The following is a 22,814-nucleotide window of genomic DNA, read 5'->3' as shown; positions in this document are numbered from 1 at the left end:
TAGGCCCGAATGTATAACAGGACGTGAGGAGTATTGGGTTGTCAGAAGAGAAGCAATGACAACAGCATGTTTCGTCGAGGAGAGCTTCGTGATTTTTGAACGTGGACTAGTCGTCGTATATCACCAGAGTGAAAATCCAACAGGGACATTTCAAACATTGTAAAACTGGGCAGGTTGACAGTTGGTGATGTAACTGTGAAGTGGCAATGCGAAGGAACAACCACACTTAAAGCAAGAACAGGCAGATCTCATGTTCTGATAGGTAGGGTCTATTGGGCATTTTGGAGGGTGACTGTAAGAAATCACGTGAAATCAGTGAAGGAATCACACGTGAGTTCCAAAGTGCAACGAGCGGACCAGCTAGTACAATGGAAGTGCCTAGGGAGTTAAAAAGAATGGGTTACAATGATCGAGCAGCTCCTTGTAAGCCACAAATCTCTGTAATCAGTGCTAATCGACGCGAGAGGAGATGTAAAGAATGACGCCACTGGCCGGCCGGAGTGGCCGAGCGGTTCTAGGCGCCACAGTCTGGAACTGCGGGACCACTACGGTCGCAGGTTCGAATCCTGCCTCGGGCATGGATGTGTGTGACGTCCTTAGGTTTAAGTAGTCCTAAGTTCTAGGGGACTAATGACCTCAGCAGTTGAGTCCCATAGTGCTCAGAGCCATTTGAACCATTTGACGCCACTGGATGACTGGAAACGAGTGATCTGGAATGATCAATCACACTATGTCCTGTGGCAGTCTGATGGCAGGGACCGAGTTTAGTGAATGCCTGCAGGTTGTTACCTCCATCAGTATCAACAGTTATGGAGGAGGTGGTGTTGGGGATGGGGTTGCTTTTCGTTGCTACGGCCTGGTGTCTTTACACACCTAAGATAATGTTAAATGCGGAAAGGAATTTGCAGCATTGTGTACTATGTACAGTAGATGAACAATTCGGAGATGATGGTTGTTTTATCTTCACGACAATGCACCCAATTATAAAGCAGCTTCTGTGATGCAGTGGTTTGTGGACAATAGCATACCTACAATGGGCTGGCCTCCTGATTGTCCCAACTTGAATTTAGGTGAATATCTTTGGGATGATTTAGAATGACGACATCTTTCTAGACCTCAGCGTCCAGTCTGACTTCCATCTTTGCGACTGTTAAGGAGGAATGTACTACCATTTCTACACAGACTTTCAGACAGCTCATTGAAAGTGTCGCTGGCTGAGTTCAAGCCGTCATAAAGGGGATGCACATACCCCATATTAACGTTCACTAATAGGTGTCCGGAGTTCACCTCTATAGCTGAGTGTTCAGGGTACCACCCAGATTCGATTCCCGGTATTGGCAAGGATTTCTCCTCGGTGGGAGGGCTGATACGGGGTGCACACAGCCTCGTGATGCCAACCAATCGACCGAATAGCAGCGACTCCACGGTCTGGAGCTCATAAACGATAATATGTGTCCGGATATTTTTGATCAGATAGTGAATGACTCTGGGCCAAACACCACTGCGACCTCGGCTATGGGGCAGAGTGAATATGGGTACAATTCCGGCTAATGGATGTACGCGTTCGACGCGTGTACAGGGCAAGGTGGAGGCGCAGGGAGGCTACGCGGCGCTGACCCGGCAGCCGCAGTACTCGGCCATGCTGGGGGCCGCCGAGGGCGACGAGGGCGGCGAGGAGCGTCCGGAGGCGGAGCGGGCCCACCACGGCATCACCAGGCAGCTGTCGCGCACCTCCATCAAGGTGAGCCACGATGTTAACAAGCAGCTGAGTACCCGCTATTTCTGTGCAGATTGAGTCACAGAACCTATTCCTCTTAGAAATCTCCCCATGTACTGACAATACTCTTCTCCTGGTTTCACCGACGTGGGCAGAAACAAAGATTTACCCAACTGGCGAGCTGCAGCGAAGCCAGCGACAGCTTGTAAAAGTGCGGAAATCCTCTGCTGCTTCCGAATGAAAAGTTTAATGTCACTTTCTCTCTATTTCCATACGTTTTCCGCATTAATTTATATATTGTGAACAATTACTCTCTTTCCTGTCGGTCCTCGTTCTTTTTTAAAATGTTTATTACAAATCAGTTTACTGGATCGACTGTTGTCTATAGGTCCCTCTTGTAGCTGCACCTTGAAACCATCTTTTCTTTTGTGTGAGTCATTGGTCCCAGCGAACAGGGGATTGTTAAAGTTCCCTGCTCTGTAATGGCACTTTCCGAGATACGAGTAACCCACACAAGAAAGCTTCCGTTTTCCGTTTAGAGTTATCAGAAAAATCAAAATACATTTTTAAAGAAAGAACACGACGCACCACTAAGGATCGAAATTGGTGGATGTGATGTACCGGGTGATAAAAAGTCAGTATAAATTTTAAAACTTAATAAACCACGGAATAATGTAGATAGAGAGGTAAAAATCGACACACATGCTTGGAATGACATGGGGTTTTATTAGAACAAAAAAAAAAAAAATTGCTAGACGCGTGAAAAATCTCTCGCGCGCGTCGTTTGGTGATGATCGTGTGCTCAGCCGCCACTTTCCTCATGCTTGGCCTCCCAGGTCCTTTGGGGTTAGCTGAAGTCGCAAGTGTATCGTGATCGACCGACATCTCTAGGGATGCTGAAAGACAACATCCGACGCCAATGCCTCACCATAACTCCGAACATGCTTTACAGTGCTGTTCACAACATTATTCCGCGACTACAGCTATTGTTGAGGGATGATGGTGAACATATTGAGCATTTCCTGTTAAGAACATCATCTTTGCTTTGTCTTACTTTATTATGTTAATTATTGCTATTCTGATCAGATGAAGCACCATCTGTCTGACGTTTTTTGAACGTTTGTATTTTTTTGGTTCTAATAAAATCCCATGTCATTCCAAGAATATGTGTCAATTTGTACCTCTCTATCTACACTCCTGGAAATTGAAATAAGAACACCGTGAATTCATTGTCCCAGGAAGGGGAAACTTTATTGACACATTCCTGGGGTCAGATACATCACATGATCACATTGACAGAACCACAGGCACATAGACACAGGCAACAGAGCATGCACAATGTCGGCACTAGTACAGTGTATATCCAACTTTCGCAGCAATGCAGGCTGCTATTCTCCCATGGAGACGATCGTAGAGATGCTGGATGTAGTCCTGTGGAACGACTTGCCATGCCATTTCCACCTGGCGCCTCAGTTGGACCAGCGTTCGTGCTGGACGTGCAGACCGCGTGAGACGACGCTTCATCCAGTCCCAAACATGCTTAATGGGGGACAGATCCGGAGATCTTGCTGGCCAGGGTAGTTGACTTACACCTTCTAGAGCACGTTGGGTGGCACGGGATACATGCGGACGTTCATTGTCCTGTTGGAACAGCAAGTTCCCTTGCCGGTCTAGGAATGGTAGAACGATGGGTTCGATGACGGTTTGGATGTACCGTGCACTATTCAGTGTCCCCTCGACGATCACCAGTGGTGTACGGCCAGTGTAGGAGATCGCTCCCCACACCATGATGCCGGGTGTTGGCCCAGTGTGCCTCGGTCGTATGCAGTCCTGATTGTGGCGCTCACCTGCACGGCGCCAAACACGCATACGACCATCATTGGCACCAAGGCAGAAGCGACTCTCATCGCTGAAGACGACACGTCTCCATTCGTCCCTTCATTCACGCCTGTCGCGACACCACTGGAGGCGGGCTGCACGATGTTGGGGCGTGAGCGTAAGACGGCCTAACGGTGTGCGGGACCGTAGCCCAGCTTCATGGAGACGGTTGCGAATGGTCCTCGCCGATACCCCAGGAGCAACAGTGTCCCTAATTTGCTGGGAAGTGGCGGTGCGGTCCCCTACGGCACTGCGTAGGATCCTACGGTCTTGGCGTGCATCCGTGCGTCGCTGCGGTCCGGTCCCAGGTCGACGGGCACGTGCACCTTCCGCCGACCACTGGCGACAACATCGATGTACTGTGGAGACCTCACGCCCCACGTGTTGAGCAATTCAGCGGTACGTCCACCCGGCCTCCCGCATGCCCACTATACGCCCTCGCTCAAAGTCCGTCAACTGCACATACGGTTCACGTCCACGCTGTCGCGGCATGCTACCAGTGTTAAAGACTGCGATGGAGCTCCGTATGCCACGGCAAACTGGCTGACACTGACGGCGACGGTGCACAAATGCTGCGCAGCTAGCGCCATTCGACGGCCAACACCGCGGTTCCTGGTGTTTCCGCTGTGCCGTGCGTGTGATCATTGCTTGTACAGCCCTCTCGCAGTGTCCGGAGCAAGTATGGTGGGTCTGACACACCGGTGTCAATGTGTTCTTTTTTCCATTTCCAGGAGTGTACATTATTCGGTGATTTATTCAGTTTTCAAATTTATACTGACTTTTTGATCACCCGGTATATGTAGAGACAAACAAATGATTACATGTTAAGAAAAACTGGATGATTTATTCAAGAGAAAGAGCTTCACAAATTCAAATCAATAACGCGTTGGTCCATCTCTGGCCTTTATGCAAGTAGTTATTAGGCTTGTCAGTGATTGATAGAATTGTTGGATGTCCTTATGAGGGACATCGTGAAGAATTCTGTCCAATTGGCTCTTTAGATCGTCAAAACCCGGAGCTGGTACGAGGGCCTGCCAATAATGCTCCGAACTTTCCGGAGAGATCTGGCAACGTTGCTGGCAAGGTAGGGTTTAGTAAACACGAAGACACGCAGTAGAAACTCTCGCCGAGTGCATGCTGAAATTATGTTGCTTAAATGTAAACCCAGCATGGCTGATGACAATCAAATGGATCCTGCTACGACGTAGTTGTCTGGCCGTACGGCGGGAAACAGTCGGGGTGCGATCACATCGCTGTCTGTGTCGTCTCCATACAAGTCTTCTCTGATCATCGGTACCCATTTAGAAACGGGATTCACCAGTGAAGACAGTACTCTAGCGAATGAGATTGCAGGGCGAAGACGTTTCTGGAGATTCCCTGTACAGCGGTGGGATACCAACCTGACTGTCATCCGCCATACGGCCCGACAACCACGAATGATGTTTTGGAGTGTCATTTCATTTCCTGGCAGGACCCCTTTGCTTGTTCATCCGAGGCAACGCCCCGTTTTGTTGCCCTTAATGGTATGCCATCCCGGACCTGTCCAGCCCTAACTTGGCCAGCAAGGTCGCCGAATCTCTCCCCATTTGGGAAATTTTGGAGCGTTATGGGCAGGAAAATTCACCCAGCTCGGGATTTTGACGATCTCACGAGCCAATTGGACAGAATTTGGCATGATATCCCTCAGGTGAACATCCAACAACTCTATCAATCAATGCCAAGCCGAGTAACTGCTTGCATAACGACCAGGGGTGAACCAGCACGTTATTTACTGGCAGAATTTGTGAAGCTCTTTCCATTGAATAAATCATTCAATTTTTTCTGAAGCCCGCCAGGTTGGCCAAGCAGTTCTAGGCGCTACAGTCCGGAACCGCGCGAGCGCTACGGTCGCAGGTTCGAATCCTGCCTCAGGCATGGATGTGTGTGATGTCCTTAGGTTAGTTAGGTTTAAGTAGTTGTAAATTCTAGGGGACTGATGACCTCAGAAGTTAAGCCCCATAGTGCTCAGAGCCATTTGAACCATTTTTTTTCTGAAACTGCAATCGTTTGTTTGTCTGTACATGTACCTCACATATCTATTCCCCTCTCATTCGTATAATTACTTCGTGGTGCATCGTTTTTTGTTCTTAATGTGTATTAATTTACGGTTACTTGTTCTCTCGGAGCTTTTAACTTTCAGAACTGCGTTTGACTTTTAATACGCAGTTACTTGTACTTGCCTTTATCTAATCCATCTTCCTTTTGTATTTATTCTCCCATTTTATCAAGATTTATGTTTGTGCAACCCCTCTAACGCTCTGATTTTCCATCATAGATACAACAAATTTCTTATGTGGTTCCTCTGATCTGTCGATTCTTGATTCTTTTACTAAATACATGACACCAGTTCCCGACTAAGAAACACTTCTCGTCAGGATACTTGCAGCCGTCAGATGAGGTTCATGCGATGCCCGGTGTTCCTGCTACGACCTAAAATGTCACCCCAGACCCACGCCCAAAAGCTATGTGGAGCGTCGCCAGACACGTCTGCGCTGGTCATCGGCGCTAAGTTACAAGCGAGGCTCATTACTGAAGACATTTCTAGTCCATTGAATGAGAACCAAGGCAGAAGACATGTCTCGGGACGCCCCGGACAGCAGTGGTATACCAACCTGACTGTGGCCCGCCATACGGCTCGACAACCAGGACTGATGGTCTGGGGTGCCAATTCATTTCCTAGCAGGACCCATTTGCTTGTCATCCGCGACACCCTTACACCACAGCCGTACGTCGACGATATCAAAGCCGGTCTTGTTGCCCTTCATGGCAATCCATTCTGGACTTTCATTTCAGTTAGACAATGCCCACCTTCACACGGTGAGAGTTTCTGCCACTTGTTTTCCTGCTTGTCAAACCCTGTCTTGGCTAGCAACGTCGCCGAGTCTCTCCCCAATTAACAACGTTTACAGCATTATGTGCAAGGCCCCCAACCATCCCAATATTTGTACGATCTGATGCACCATTTGGACAGGATCTGACATGCTATCCCTCAGGAGGACATCCGAAAACTCTGCAGATCAATATGAAGCCGAATAATTGATCGCATAAGGGTCAGAAGAGGACCAACACGTTATTGACTTTCTCAGTTTGTGAAGCTCTTTCTCTCGAATAAATCATCCAATTTTTCTGAAATTGTTATCTTTTTTTTTATCTTCCCATTCGGATAATTTCTTCGTGGTGCTTAGACTTTTTTTTGTCTTTGTGTTTATATAAATACATTTACAAAGAAAGTCACATATCTTTTGGTGTGTTGCTGTTCATTACAGCGAAAGAAGAACGGTGATTAAAAACTTCAACGTGCTGTCAGAAGGACTATGAGAGACTCTTTTAACGAATTTGAAAGCAATATTTTATCTGCAGATTCTAAAAATAGCCCCAAAAAATTTTAGTCGTACGTAAAATCTATGAACGCTACAAATAATTCAATACCTTCTCTTGCTGACAGTACAGGTAATGTAACTGATGATGATAAACAGAAGGCCGAAATTCTAAACCTGTCTTTCAAAAACTCGTTTAAGATAGAGGACTGCAGCACCATTCCCCCTTTCAATTATCGAACAAACGCAAGGATGGCTGACATAGTGTTTAGTGTATCTGAGATTGTAAAACAGTTAAGATCCTTAGACGCCAGAAAGGCATCTGGCCCAGACGGTATCCTCGTAAGATTTTATGTTGACTGTGCTACAAATATAGCACAGCATTCTTATCCATCATCTATAAGAGATCATTGGAACGGCGGAAAGTTCCACGGGACTGGATGAAGGCCCAGGTCATAGCAATCTATAAAAAGGGTAGAAAATCGGATGCACATAATTAGCGGGCAATTTTACTGACATCGTTTTGTTGTAGATTTATGGAACATATTTTGTGTTCAGACATAATGACCTTTCTAGACGCTGAGAAGCTCATCTGCAGAAATCAGCACGGTTTTAGGAAACAGCGGTCATGCGTGACACAGCTGGCCCATTTTGTGCATGATATACAAGAGGCTCTAGATACCGGCTCCCAGGTGGATGCCATATTTTTCGGCTTTCGAAAGGCGTTCGAATGACATATGCGGCTGGATAGAAAGTTTTCTAACAGACAGGGAGCAGTATGTCGTCCTGAACGGGGTAACTGCAACAGAAACAAGAGTAACTTCAGGTGTGCCCCAGGGCAGTGTAATAGGTCCTCTGCTTTTTACGATTTACATAAACGATCTGGTTGATGTTATTTACAGCGGCCTTAGACTGTTTGCCGTTGATGCTGTAATTTACAGGAAAGTAGTATCACACGAAAGTTGTGAACAAATCAATGAGGATTTTCAGAAAATAAATGCGTGGTGTAATGACTGGCAGTTATCTCTCAATATTAGTAATTGTAACCTACTGCGTATAACAAGGCGAAAATCCCCATTAATGTATGAGTACAAAATAAATGATCAGTCTTTGGAAGAGGTAACATCAGTCAAGTATCTGAGTGTGACTATTCGAAATGATCTCAAATGGAATGATCAGATTACACAAGTAACGGGTAAGGCGAACTCTGGATTGCGGTTTATTGGTAGAATCCTGAAGCGATGCAGTCATTCAACAAAGGAAATAGCTTACAATACGTTAGTTCGTCCAGTCTTGGAGTAGTATTCGTCTGTATGGGACCCTTACCAGTTCGGTCTGATTCAAGAGATTGAGAAGGTCCAAAGAAGAGCTGCAAGATTCGTGACTGGTACATTTAGCCATCGCGAGAGCGTTACAAATCTCATAGAAAGTTTGAAGTGGGACACAGTTGCTGATAGACGACGCGATAGCGGAGTATAAATGTAGATGCAGAAGATACATTTATGTTATCCTTTCTGTTGTATCTGAAAGTGTGTATTTGTTAATAAATAAGACTAATTTTGAGATTGTCTATCGTGGCCTTTTTTTCCTCAAGAGCAAGACTTCACGGCACGGCTCCATACTGGAAGAGGAAGAGGAGGAGGAGGAGGCGGCTGCGCCGGACATGATGGAAGCAACGACCAAGGGCGTCGTCAAAACTTCCCCCTACATTGGCTACTTCTCGTCAGGGACCAACTACTTCGTCCTATTCATCTTAATGCTGATGTTCATTTGTGCACAAGGATTGGCAAGTGGCGCTGATTATTATATTTCGTACTGGTGAGTAAACAGTCAAATGTCTTTTGTCTAGCCGCAACACTTATCCGCAATGAAATTAACACAAAAAATGATTTTTTTACCTTAAAATACTGTGAACTGCTGTAACAAGGTTCAGTGGAAATGATCATATATTTTTCTGGAACGTACTATTTAATGCGTATATCCAACGTCAGAGTACATCTTGACTCTTCCTTACAGTATTACAAATATCAGTATAGCATTGATTGTCCTCCAGCACCATATTATGTTAGACACTGAACATCATTTTTGCGTCACTCTCCAACGCTAACCCCTTTCTTCATCAATATGTAGTTATATGGAACTTGATACTCCTATCGATTATTTATCAGAATAACAGTGAATATATACTTTTTTCCCACAGGACGACGCAGGAAGAGGCAAGGTTGGCGCGCATTATTGAGATGCAGAATAACAATGGCACAACGGACGGAGGGAACATACTTGTAATTAGCTCTGAAGACGGTGTCAATATTCAAGGGATTGACAACATATTAGACACAGACACCTACATTTTTATTTATATTGGAATCATTGCTGCACTGTTTTTAATTGCGTTCACTAGGTCTTTTGTGTTTTATAATATCTGCATGAGCTGCTCCAAACAGCTTCACAATACAATGTTCAAGAATTTGTTACGAACACCCATGCGATTTTTCAATTTAAACCCATCAGGTAAGTGAAAATTGATCTATAAAATATTAAAATGTCCTATTACATTTTATTCACTGTTGCTTTAGTGATCTCTGTTAGGACAGAATTAAGAATCACATTATAAAAATTTTAATTATAAGGATACTCCGTGTTTTGAGAGTTTCACTTTTGTTTTTATTACGTGGAAGCAACGCATCGGCAACTGCCGCACCATAACACAACGCACGTCATTTCGTGTCTAGCACTCTCAATTCCGTTACCCGCCTCCGCAACAGAGATTGCTAACGTCCGATACTGTTCTGGCACTAGATCGTGTTGAATGCTTGGAAGAGCTAATTCAGGATGACTTTACCTTATCCACTGTCTATTGCTGCTCAATAGCGGTTGATTTGGTTCTTCTCAACTGTAAATAAAAATTCCTGCTTACAGACATTGTTTCTATGATCGTGTAAAAATGATTCCTTCATGGCGCATTTGGCGCAGTTTTCTATAACCCAGAGTTTTACTGAACAAGCACCGTGGTGTAGGGGTAGCGTCTTCGAATAGTAGTCAAAAAGTACTGTGTTCAGGATTCACTCCCACATGTCGCCTTTAATTGTGAATAAAAACTATCAGCTCTGGCAGCCGAAGATCTCCGGCATAAGAAGTCATCAAGCTATGCCGACAGCCTTATCAAAGACGACGGAGGAGCGGACAGAAGTTCTGGATACTCTCTTGCCCTTGGGGGTGATAAACTGGCCCTGTAAGGGGGAAGAATCTATAATGTTCAACGGCATGAAGATGCAGAAGGCAATGTAAATCAGTGCATTAAAGGCACATAACATGTATCCACAGAAACTGTGGCCTGTAAATGAGGAACTGTCGTGGATGCTGATCTTTCCGTTGGCAAAATATTCCGAACTAGTCCCCTATTGCGATTTCCGGGAGGAGATTCTTAAGGGGAAGGTGACCATGAGAAAAGCAACATACGGAAGGCTAACATTCCACGAATTGGAGCGTGTATAGTCAGAAATGTGGTAGTGAAGGTATAAAACGTGAGAAAGGAAATGCAGAAGCTAAATAAAGGTGTAATGAAGGGTCAGTGTAGTGAAATGGAAGAAAGGTAAAAATTTTTGGTCAGACGAATGTGGGACAATATCAACAGCAGCAGAAAGTGGTATAACGGGAATAGGATTGGTTATGAAGAGGAAGGTAGGGCAGAGAATGAGTTTCACTGAATTCAATAGTAGGATTACCCCCATCAGAAGCGACAGCAAACCAGCGACAACAACAAAAGTTCAGGTATACATGCCATTTTGACAAGCAGAGAATGAAGAGATAGAATAGATGAGGGACTGAACAGGTAACTCGGCATGAAAAAAGAACTGAAAATCCAGCAGTTATATGGGACTGGAACTCTGTCGGGAAAGAAGGAACTGAAGCTGGTGTTACGAGAGAATATGGGCTCGGTAGTGGGAATGAGAAAGGAAAAGGGCTAATGGATTCTGCAGTAAACTTCAGCTGGTAACAGCGAATGCTCAGTTCAAAAACCACGAGAAGAGGAGGTATACTTGGGAAAGACCTGGAAGCATGGAGGGATCCCAGCTGGATCACATCATAGTGAGGCAGAGATTCCGAAATCAGATACTGGATTGGAAGGCGTGACCAGTAGCAGATATACTCAGATTACAATTTAGTAACAATGAAGAGCAGCTTGAAGTTTGAGAAGATCGCCAGGAAGAATCAACGTGAAAAGTCTTGAGATACTGAAGCACAAAGAAATGGCGATGTGCATTTGAGGTTGTCTAAGGCTGTAGATACTACGATAACGAATACCAAAGTAGGCAGTTCAGCTCAACAGAAATGGACTTATCTAACAAGGGAAATCATTGAAATTGCACAGACAGATATAAGCATAAAGAAGATAACTTCTAAGAATCCTTGAGTAACAGGAATAAAACTTCAACTGTTCGAAGAAAGAAGGAAGTATAAGAATGCTCAGGAAAATTCACAAACAGGAATAAAACGAATGCAAGGAAGCTCAGGCGAAATGGCTGCAAGAAAAATTTGATGACATCGAAAAATAAATGGTCATCGGAAAGACTGATTCAGCCTACAGAGAGGTCAAAAGAACTTTCGGTTAAATTGTGAGCAAAGATGGCAACGTTAAAAGTGCAGGAGGAATTCTACTGTTAAACGTAGAGGGGAGAGTGGATAGATGGAAAGAATACATTGAAGGGCTGTACGAACGAGAGGAACTCTCTCCTGACATGATATGAGAAAAATATAAGTCGATTAGGAAGACTTAGAACATCCAGTGTTAGTCAGAGTTTGGCCGAGCTTTGGAAGATTTACATTCAAATAACGCAAAAGGCACATACAACATTCCTTCTAAAATCGTGGGGGGAAATGGCAACCAAACGATTATTCAAGTTCGTGTGTATAATCTATAGGATTGGAGACATATCATCAGACTTCCGGAAAAAATATCATCCACATATTTGCAAAGATAACAGGGACACATAAAAGAGAGAATTATCGCACAAGAGCTTATGGATCCAACTTGCTGACAATAATAATATAAAAGTGGTCAGAAACAGTCTGAAAAACGTGCTAGGGTTTTTAGGGTAGGTTGTGCAGAAAAATAATTGTTAATAAAAAAATTGATACATTGCATCGTTTTCGAGTTAATTAGCGTTGTTAATCAGGCAGTTGCGCGCGCAAATGTTCAAATGGCTTAGTTCGGTTTCCTGAAACCGAACAAGACAGCGATACAATGACTGGATATGGGACGGTAGTAAGGAGCCAAAGACTGAGCAGTTTCGTGCGCTACCATCTATTCTATGAGAACAACTGACACTAACTGCATCTGGCGAGCCTCTTGAATTTGTGCACGCAACGGCTTGATTGGTTAACTCTAATGCTAATTAACTCGGAAACGATGCAACACAATGAATTTTTTTCTGGATAATTATTTCTCAGCGTAGCCTACCCTGTAACACCATTACACGTTATAAACTTTTCAGACTCTTTCTGACCACGCTGTATAGAAAAATGGAAAAGAAAATTGAGGGTTTCTTAGGTGACCAGCAGCTTGCCTTTTGGATAGGTAAAGGTACCAGAGAGGCAGCTCTGACATTGCGCTTGATAAGGGAAGAAGGATTTTTCGACCTAGGAAAGCATTCCACAATGTAAAATGGTGCCTGATGTTCGAAATTCTCAGAAAAGTAGTATACGCTGTAGGGTAAGCATGTATAAGAACCAAGAAGAAACAATAAGAATAGAAGTCCAAAAACGAAGAGATCGTATTAAAAACGGGTGTAAACAGGGATTCAGCCTTTCTTCCCTGCTTTTCAGTCTACTGATCGAAGAAGCAGTTACGAAAAAAATTTAAAAAGGTATTACAATTAAGGTGATGGAACATCAGCAATTAGATTCGCTGGTGATATTGCCATCTTCATGGAAAGCGAGGAGGAATTACAGGACATACAGAAGCGATATACAGTCTACCGAAATGGATATGAACTGAAAGTAAACTGAAGAAGGACGGAAGTAATGAGCAGAAATGACATTAGTGAGAAACTTAACATTAAAATAGGGGAGCACGAAGTAGATGACGTAAAGAGATTCTGCTACCTTGGATGCAAAATAACATATGACAGACGAAGCAAGGAGGAGAAAAATTCAGTTTAGGACGGGCAGTGAGGGCATTCCTGTAGAAAAGAAATCTACTAGTATCATTAATAGGCTTTAATTTGAGGAACATTTTTGTTAGAATGTGCTTCTGGAGCACAGCAGTGTATGGTAGTGAATCATGTACTGAACTATGCGACAACCGGAGAAGAAGAGAATCGAGGTGTTGGAGATGTGGTTCTACAGAAGGATACTAAAAATTTTCTGGACAGATAAGAAATGAGGAGGTTCTCCACATAATCGGCAAGGATATATGGAGAACATTGACAAGAAAAGGGACAGGGTGACAGGACATGTGTTAAGACATCAAAGAATAACTTCCGTAAAACTATAGTGAGCTGTAGAGGGTAAAACTATAGCGGGAGGCAGAGATTGGAATAAATCCAACAAATAATTGAGGACATTGGATGTAAGTGCTACTCTGGAATAAAGATGTTTGCGCAGGAGAAGAAGTCGTTGCAGGGCCACATGAAATAGTCAGAGGACTGATGGCATCAATCGCTCCCCACTCGCACCCTCATAACTTCAGCGCTATCTGCATTAAGTTAGTCTCTTGATGAACTTGCAATGGATTCAGACCTGACTAACGGGTTAGTAAATCGTTTCAAATTATTGATGAGGGGTTGGTTGCAGTTTTCACCCAAATAAACCGTTGTATTTTAGGATGTTACAACAGAATTTTGCAGCCAGCTTCTCTGCTTAAAATTATATTAGCTTATCCGTGATAGTGGTAAAAAAACCTCCTCACCAGTATTTTGGTCAACATACGGAAGAGAGATGAGGCAGCCAACAGTTGCCGATCACCAGAGTGTGCGCTCTACATTGTCATCTACATTCCTCAAGCCACCTTATGGTATGTGGTGGAGGGTAATTCGTGCACCACAGTCACTTCCACACTTGTTTTACTCTCGAATGATCTGTGGGAGGAATGGTCGGTCGCAAACTTCCGCGTGAGCTCGTATCTCTCAGAGTTTGCTTTCGCAATCTTTTCGCGGGATATTTATAGGAGGAACCAATACAATGGTTGGCTCTTCTAAGAACGTACACTCTCGGAAACTCGATTTAAGCGGCATCGCGATGTACGCCTCTCTTGCAGCGTTTGCCACTGGAGCTGGATGAGCATCTGGGTGACGCTTCTCGCTTATTAAACGAACCTATGCCGAGGTGCGCTGCTCGCCTTTAGATCTTCCCTATTTCCCCAACCAATAGTACTTAGTGAGGGTCCCAGCTGTGTCCCGGGTTTGTCTCAAACTCCATCCACAATGTCTCATTGATCGTGATGACTCCGTTGGATGGGGAGGTTGCGTTTGGCGGGCTGCATGATGGTATTCAAGAGAAGCAGACAGCGTATTGACACCATACAGTATTGTTGATCTGATGATGATTGCATTATCCAACATCTTACCATTTCGAAACAATAAAGAAAGTGCCTTTCCGAATTTGAAGTGCCTAGACAATGACGATATTGGGATAAGACGTACAGTATTGTGAAGATGGCTGATACAACAAAAGTCATGGTAATGTATGTAAAGTTGTTAATGAACTCTGCTGCACTCAACCAAGGTAATGGATACGGTAGTAGCAGCAATAGTGGCGGTAGCAGTAGTAATAATAGTAGTAATAATATTAGCAGTACATTTATTTAAAAACTGTAAACAGCAATACTATTAGTAATAGTACATTCAGCAATAGTAAAGCGTAATAAGTAATAGTATAGAAAAAGATGGAACAAAGGCTAACAATAGGCTATGGTTAAGGTAAAAGTGCTTTCTTTCTGCAGTATGAAAAAGGTAAACAATTCTAAATATCCAAATGAAAATTGAATCAGAGAGTTGTGTAGTATTAGTGGCCCCAGTAAGCATAATAACAACACGAGAAAATAAAGAAAAAACGGTAATTTCTACTTCGCAAGCAAATGTGGACAGTAGAAGGAGATTGTAAAGCACCCTGTTCACAGTATGGGTAATGAACAATTAATTAAATGAAAAAAGAAGGTGTCGGCACCAGATTTCTGTCTCTAGTTTCTTCATCAACGTCCCGCAAGTAAAATAATTCTTCCATAGATTATTAAACTGTTTTAGCGCTGACGAGGCAAAGGTCAGACATGTCATATCGAAACCTATCGTGGTTCTTGTGAAACTCATAGGAACGTCAGAACATCCACATACTAAATACCAGTTGCCAACATCATCCTGAAGTTACTGAAAAAATTTATAAAATGTGACATTTCTCGCATGGTTTCTTCACGGAAACTGCTCAGCGTAAAGCCGTAAATTCGATCGCTGTGCGGTGTGTGGCTCTTTGGCCGGTATTCCAGCGGTTATGTTATGCATAATTTTTCTTCGAAATTGGTACACAGTATACACAAATAAATACAAGGTTTCCAACACGTGGACATTTTGAACAGTTCTCGGGTATCCGACCGGGTAGCGTCGTAATTTATCCACAATATTTCGGCAGACGTACACGGTGCCATCGTCAGGTGGTTCCTGACGAATGTTGTGCTGTTCCTCTCGGCGCCCTATACAGGGTTATTACAAATGATTGAAGCGATTTCACAGCTCTACAATAACTTTATTATCTGAGATATTTTCACAATGCTTTGCACACACATACAAAGACTCAAAAAGTTTTTTTAGGCATTCACAAATGTTCGATATGTGCTCCTTTAGTGATTCGGCAGACATCAAGCCGATAATGAAGTTCCTCCCACACTCGGCGCAGCATGTCCCCATCAATGAGTTCGAAAGCATCATTGATGCGAGCTCGCAGTTCTGGCACGTTTCTTGGTAGAGGAGGTTTAAACACTGAATATTTCACATAACCCCACAGAAAGAAATCGCATGGGGTTAAGTCGGGAGAGCGTGGAGGCCATGACATGAATTGCTGATTATGATCTCCACCACGACCGATCCATCGGGTTTTCCAATCTCCTGTTTAAGAAATGCCGAACATCATGATGGAAGTGCGGTGGAGCACCATCCTGTTGAAAGATGAAGTCGGCGCTGTCGGTCTCCAGTTGTGGCATGAGCCAATTTTCGAGCATGTCCAGATACACGTGTCCTGTAACGTTTTTTTCGCAGAGGAAAAAGGGGCCGTAAACTTTAAACCGTGAGATTGCACAAAACACGTTAACTTTTGGTGAATTGCGAATTTGCTGCACGAATGCGTGAGGATTCTCTACCGCCCAGATTCGCACATTGTGTCCGTTCTCTTCACGATTAAGAAAAAATGTTGCTTCATCACTGAAAACAAGTATCGCACTGAACGCATCCTCTTCCATGAGCTCTTGCAACCGCGCCGAAAATTCAAAGCGTTTGACTTTGTCATCGGGTGTCAGGGCTTGTAGCAATTGTAAACGGTAATCCGTAAGATTTTCCAAACCGTCGGCTGTGGTACGTTTAGCTCCCTGCTTGCTTTATTCTTCGACTTCCGCGGGCTACGCGTGAAACTTGCCCGCACGCGTTCAACCGTTTCTTCGCTCACTGCAGGCCGACCCGTTGATTTCCCGTTACAGAGGCATCCAGAAGCTTTAAACTGCGCATACCGTCGCCGAATGGAGTTAGCAGTTGGTGGATCTTTGTCGAACTTCGTCCTGAAGTGTCGTTGCACTGTTATGACTGACTGATGTGAGTGCATTTCAAGCACGACATACGCTTTCTCGGCTCCTGTCGCCATTTTGTCTCACTGCGCTCTCGAACGCTCTGGCGGCAGAAACCTGAATTGCGGCTTCAGTCGAACAAAACTTTATGAGTTTTTCTACGTATCTGTAGTGTGTCGTGACCATATGTCAATGAATGGAGCTACAGTGAATTTATGAAATCGCTTCAATCATTTGTAATAGCCCTGTATATACTAGCCGTTACCCCCTCCCACCTCTCCTGGAGTCTTCGGTGCGGCCGGCGCGGCGGCTACTGGAGGTGGTGGGGGAGGCGGCGCCTGGGTCTGAACTGGGGTCTGCAGTCTTCCCTGCTGCCGCCTTCGGGGGCGGTCCTCGACCACTGGGACCGCAACTTTCTCTCCAGGCTCAGTGCAGGGTTCCAAGCCTGACTAATTTGAAGGCCGCTGTCTTTATTAATTAGATCGTCCTGTAGTCGGATTTCGATGGCCTCTTTAGTAACGCAGTCCCAAAAGTAGGAGGATTGACAGAGTATTTTTGTTTTTTCATAGTCCATAGTATGGCCAGTCTTTATACACTGGTCAGCCACGGCTGATTTAGTGGTCTGGTGTAATTCGGTATGGCGCTTGTGTTCGCGGCACCTCTCTTCTACAGTGCGAACTGTCTCCCCAATGTATGATTTTCCACACTGACAGGAAATTTCATAAACGCCTGGTTTTCGAAGGCCTAGGTCATCTTTCACTGAACCCAGTAGAGTCAAGGTTTTTGCAGGGGTCGGAATACACATTTCACATTGTGTTTCCCCAGGATTCTACCGATTTTTCTTGAGGTGTTTCCGACAAACGGAATGCACGTCAATGACTTGTGTTCTTCTTGTTTCTTCTTCTTGTTCTCTTGGCGCAGTCTGTCTGAGTGCGTGTCTTATTTGCTTCTGGTTGTACCCATTTTTCCGAAATGTTATCTCTAGGTGCTGCAGTTCTGCTGGAAGGCTCTCCTGATCGCAGATCGATCGTGCCCTGTGAATAAGTGTGCGCAAAACGCCTTCATTCTCTGAGTTGTGATGGTAATTGAAGGTATTTAGGTACAAAACGGTATGTGTAGGTTTTCTGTATACACTGTGTCCCAGCTTGCCGTCAGATTTTCGTTTCACCAGGACGTCAAGAAACGGTAGGGCAATAGCCTGCTCCACCTCCATCGTGAACTGTATGTTGGGGTGCAGCGAGTTGAGGTGTTCGAGAAATTCATTTAAGCTGTCCCGTCCATGTGGCCAAACAACGAACGTGTCATCCACGTAGCGGAAGAAACAAGTTGGTTTTTGTTTGGCTTGTTCTAGTGCCTCCTCCTCGAAATTCCCCATAAAAAAGTTGGCTACAACCGGTGAAAGGGGGCATCCCATGGCTACGCCATCTGTCTGTTCATAATAATTTCCGTCGAACAGGAAGTATGTTGAGGTGAGCACGAACTCGAAGAGCCTTGTTAGCTTGTTGTCGAATTTCTTGCTTATCAGATCGATGGAGTCTTTCAGTGGTACCCTAGTGAAGAGGGACACTACGTCGAAGCACACGAAAAAGTCGCTATCCAGGAGCCGAAGTTCTTGTATACGTTGCACAAAGTGGTTGGAATTGCGGATGTGGTATTCGCATTTTCCCACAAATGGACTAAGGAGACCCGTCAGGTGTTGGGCCAGTTCATAGGTTGCTGCTCCTATGTTGCTGGCTATTGGACGCATAGGTGTCCCATCCTTGTTGACCTTTGGTAGCCCATACAGTCGTGGCGGTGCAGCCGTTCGTGGTCGAAGTTTCTTGACAGTTTTTTCATCAAAGGTACTGAGAAGAAGTTCAACGGTTCTTCTTTGAAGGCGACTTGTCGGGTCTCCTTCTATCCTTCTGTGCGCTGCGTCATCGAGAAGTTCGTACATTTTTCTCTTATATTCTCAGTGCAGGAGCACTACTATAGCATTGCCTTTGTCAGCAGGCAAGACCACCAACTCAGGATGGCTGCGTAGCTCGCGGATGGCCGCTCTCTCCTCCTTCGAGATGTTCTGTTTCAGTGGTGCGGCCCTGGTGAGCGCACGGCACATTTCACGACGTATTTCTTCTACTTCATTGGCTGGCAGAGTGTAGGTGGCCTACTACACACTGCTTATAATGTCCACAATCGGGTGAGTCCTTTCCCGAGCACCGACATTGCTGCGTCATTGGTCGTTCTTCCTGTAAGGGTGATGACAGTACGCTCACACTTCGATGTCTGCTTACTCGTAGCTTTTCTTCGTACCCCGTCTGCTTGTGTCCAGGTGGCAGCGTCAGCCCATTCCCATGATATGGGAGATAGAACTGAAGATATTCTGAGATTGACATCCAGCAGTTTCTTCGAAGTAGGCAGCGGCGAGTATAATGAATTCTCTCTCCTACCAGCGCTGAGCTGGCTCGTCTCATGATGCGCCTGGTCGTTGCAGTCCTTATGTGGTGAGTTATCTTGGCGAAAGGTGGCACGACACTAACGTCTCGGCATCTAAGCAGGAACGCAAGTGAGCACAGCAGTCGCTCCTTTTTGTTCCGCAGCTTGTCCAGCATCTTCATCTGTTGAAGCATTTCCTCCCCGTAGAGGTACTTGATATGCGCCTTATATATACTAGCCTTATATATACTAGCCGTTACCCCCTCCACTAGTATATATAGGGCGCCGAGAGGAAGCACAGCATTCGTCAGGAACCACCTGAAGATGGCAGCATGTATGACTGCCGAAATATTGTGGCGAAATTACGACGCTACCCGGTCGGATATCCGAGAACTGTTCAAATTGGAAATACGCCGGGAAAACTTCAGATCACGTGGACATTAATTTTATTCCCCGCAACTATAGCAAAACAGAGATAATGATGCATTGTTCGGAAAAATATATTTTTTTGTGCATCATGAACACAAACTTAAGGACGACATCTGACAGCTCTACTGGTCACAGACAGTGCTTTTAGAAAAAACTGGGCCTGAGTTGGAAATGAATCCGGACCTATTTTGAGGACTGCCACATATAGTTCATCAGATTTTGAAGGTGGGGAGAGAAAAACTGGTAGTGTACTAGTGACTGCATCTTAAGAATATTGCCATGTGGTAGACTGGAAACTGTAGTGATCTGATCATAATAAATTTCTCTGTTAATGTACTGTAAAATACCTTCCACTGGCGGAAAATTTTTCTGTCTGGCGGTTGAAATAAATTCGTTAAACTAGTTGCAAAATGAAGTGTCTCTACTTCTTTGTCAGGGTTAGCTATAATTGCTGCTGCTATTGAATCAGAAACTTTGTGACTTGGCCAAGAATGTAGGAGTAGGAGGGATTTGTTCCCACAAAACGGAAGAAAATCATGATGCATGAAGAAATAAAGTTTTCATTTCTCTTATTTCAAAATGACTTCAGCTGGCATCTATTGTACGAGAGTATCCCAAAAGCAGGCAGTAGAACATTCACAGCCCATTTTACGTTGCTTAAAATAGTTTGTCGCAGACGCTAGTTCCTTTATATTTCTATCAAATGTGTGACATCAATGACTTAAGACTTCTACCAAGAACCTAATCCTTCATGTCTTTATTGGGGGTGAATGAATAAAATTGTGGCAAAAGTGAAACTTGTTAACAAGTATGAAGCATAAGAAAGTCTTTGTAACTGTGACAGCAATTCATGTGACTTATCAATAGATCCTCGCACCTTAGGTCCATGGATCGAAACTATTTTCGTAATATTTCCATTGCTTTCATTTATACTCTCACGATAAACCTCCACCATATCAACACGGAGACATTACATCGCCTGCAACTATCGCCCTTAATAAGGAAGCGACATTGTTAAATGTATTCATTTTGCTACAAAGTTCAGTGCCCAATTTTATCCATGACAGCAATAAATGGCATGCCTGAAGATAGTCTAAAGCACACTTAAAAAAGTATTCATGTCGTTACAGAAATAGTGACATGAAATCTGTTTCGTTCGTTTTGCTTAATGTTAATGAGGGCTATTTTATTTCAGGTAGAATCCTGAACCGTTTCTCTAAAGACATGGGAGCTATAGACGAATTGTTGCCAAAGGCAATTTTGGATGCTGGTCAAGTAAGTCAATCGCTATAACTGCTAAGTTAGTGAAGTGTGTAATGTAATTAAACCGGAGACAGTATACTAAATGATTTTCTGCTTGAATAACTGTTTGCTTAATATTTTTCGTAATCCTTCCAAGCTGCTGAAAATATTTTCAGTAAGGAAATTGATGACATTGTTTCATTTTCTCGATATATCCGATAAATAAATTCAGATATTATCACTTCAGCAGACTTCCACGACCATTGTTTACATTAACTAAGCTTCTGTAGAAGTAAATAGTTTTTTTAACACAGACAACACATGTGTGATGTGACAGCTTTCTGAAAAACGGATGATGAGTTTCGTGTAAGGTATGAAGAGGTGAAAATGACAAAATGTATATGCGGGACTCCCACTGGGCTCCGTTCTTGGGCCATAACTTTTTCATTTTTGTTAATCTACTTTATTTGATAGTGGCTATCATCTTTATGCCGATGACCTTAGCTGAACTTAAGACACCTAAAAGTATCTCTTCTGCAATCTTCGGCATGATCAGCACAGAGATAGATGCAAAAACTTGGTCACTTAATAAAACAGAAGTAAAGTCTCAAATGGTTTTTATTCCCACCTCATATTTATCAGTAAGCGTTTCTACTCCTTTTTTTGAAAAGAACCATATGATGCTTCAGAGGTATATCTTTTGAAAAGAACCATATGATTCTTCAAAGGTATATCTTTTACATGCAAGCAAGCGTAAACTTCTGGTACTTTTTAAAGTTACATTCACCATCAAAGTTTACATTTATTTTTCACAGGTTTTTAAAGTACCCATCACTGGACGCACGCCAAATATGCAGACGACAGTCAAACTCGTCGCATATTTTTGCGAGAACGTTTCGTGTTACTGCATTCAGTGTTGTAGCCAAGTGACGCAGCAGTTCACCAAAGTTGTTGGAAGGGGAGACAAAGAGGCGAAATCTTACATAAATGCCCTCACCCCCTCACGAAAAAGTCACATACCGTATCGTCTGGCGACCTAGGAGGCCAGTTGTGTATTGCGAAATCAGTATGTCCCAGAGCCCCATACATCTGTAAGAGATGAACTGCCAAACTCTCGACCGAAATCACGCCGCACGTCTTTTGTTGCTCCGTTATCGCCGTCTCGACTACCGGCCACTTACAACTGGCGGTCATGTAAGGTATTTTTGAAATACCCTCTATAGTCAACGCAGGTACAGTACAAACTTTGGCACTCATTAGTCCTGCTGAATCTATATTACATTGATGTAGTACAAGTAATTAAAAACCTAGATGACTAGAGCTAGGTATGAATTCATGTGTGCAATGCGCTTGTACCATTAGACTGTTTAACTAATCAGTGCCTATAATATACAGTAAGTGCCATCAGAAAATTGACTTGCTTCTTATTCGTGATGTTTTCATAGTCAATAGCCTCCTCACAAACTCTCCTCCAGTGTTGAATTTTTTTCCTTCAACCATATCAGTAACACAACATCTGAAACGACCTCAAGTCATCAATGTCAGCCATAGATCTATGGTGCAAGATACCTGGTAACTTACGTAATATACTTACCACTCTGTGGTCACATCGCGTTTAAAATATTTTCTATTCTTATAATAATATAAACAAGGAAAAGATAATACCTGGAAATAACAATAGAAGTTGAAAGACGAAATTCATTCTCCATGTTATTTATAAGGAGATGTACAAGAAGGTAAATAATAAGCCAGATGTACAGAGCTTAGCAGAAATATGAAGACGTCAGGGTAATATTACAAGGTATGCGTACATGTTGTAGTATGATTGTTGTTTCAGCTTTCTATCACCAGGTTTTCGGTACGGAGTAATGAACTACAAGATCATTCGTGAAAGTATATTTCCTCACAAATTTTTTCATCGATGATGTTGATGCTCTGAAATACTCTTTCTTGTGATAGCGCTATATAAAAAGAAGAAAATATGTCTGCTAAGCATTTTACAAGAAGATAAATT

The 22,814-nt window shown here is 43.6% G+C and overlaps 1 protein-coding gene across 1 annotated transcript in view; it reads left to right on the top strand.

Moving 5' to 3' along the window:
• The window catches only part of LOC124776435 (ATP-binding cassette sub-family C member 4-like), a 261,830-nt gene that overhangs the window by 200,558 nt on the left and 38,458 nt on the right, over nt 1-22,814 (top strand). Inside the window, exons 12-15 of the mRNA XM_047251434.1 lie at nt 1,580-1,741; nt 8,546-8,769; nt 9,152-9,462; nt 20,754-20,833. Of these exons, the coding sequence (XP_047107390.1) occupies nt 1,580-1,741; nt 8,546-8,769; nt 9,152-9,462; nt 20,754-20,833 (777 nt within the window). The remainder of the gene's footprint in view (nt 1-1,579; nt 1,742-8,545; nt 8,770-9,151; nt 9,463-20,753; nt 20,834-22,814) is intronic.

This window comes from Schistocerca piceifrons, chromosome 2, assembly GCF_021461385.2.
Source record: "Schistocerca piceifrons isolate TAMUIC-IGC-003096 chromosome 2, iqSchPice1.1, whole genome shotgun sequence".
NCBI lineage: Eukaryota > Metazoa > Arthropoda > Insecta > Orthoptera > Acrididae > Schistocerca > Schistocerca piceifrons.
Note: the sequence above shows the minus strand (reverse complement) of the source record. Positions and strands in the feature narration are given on the sequence as shown.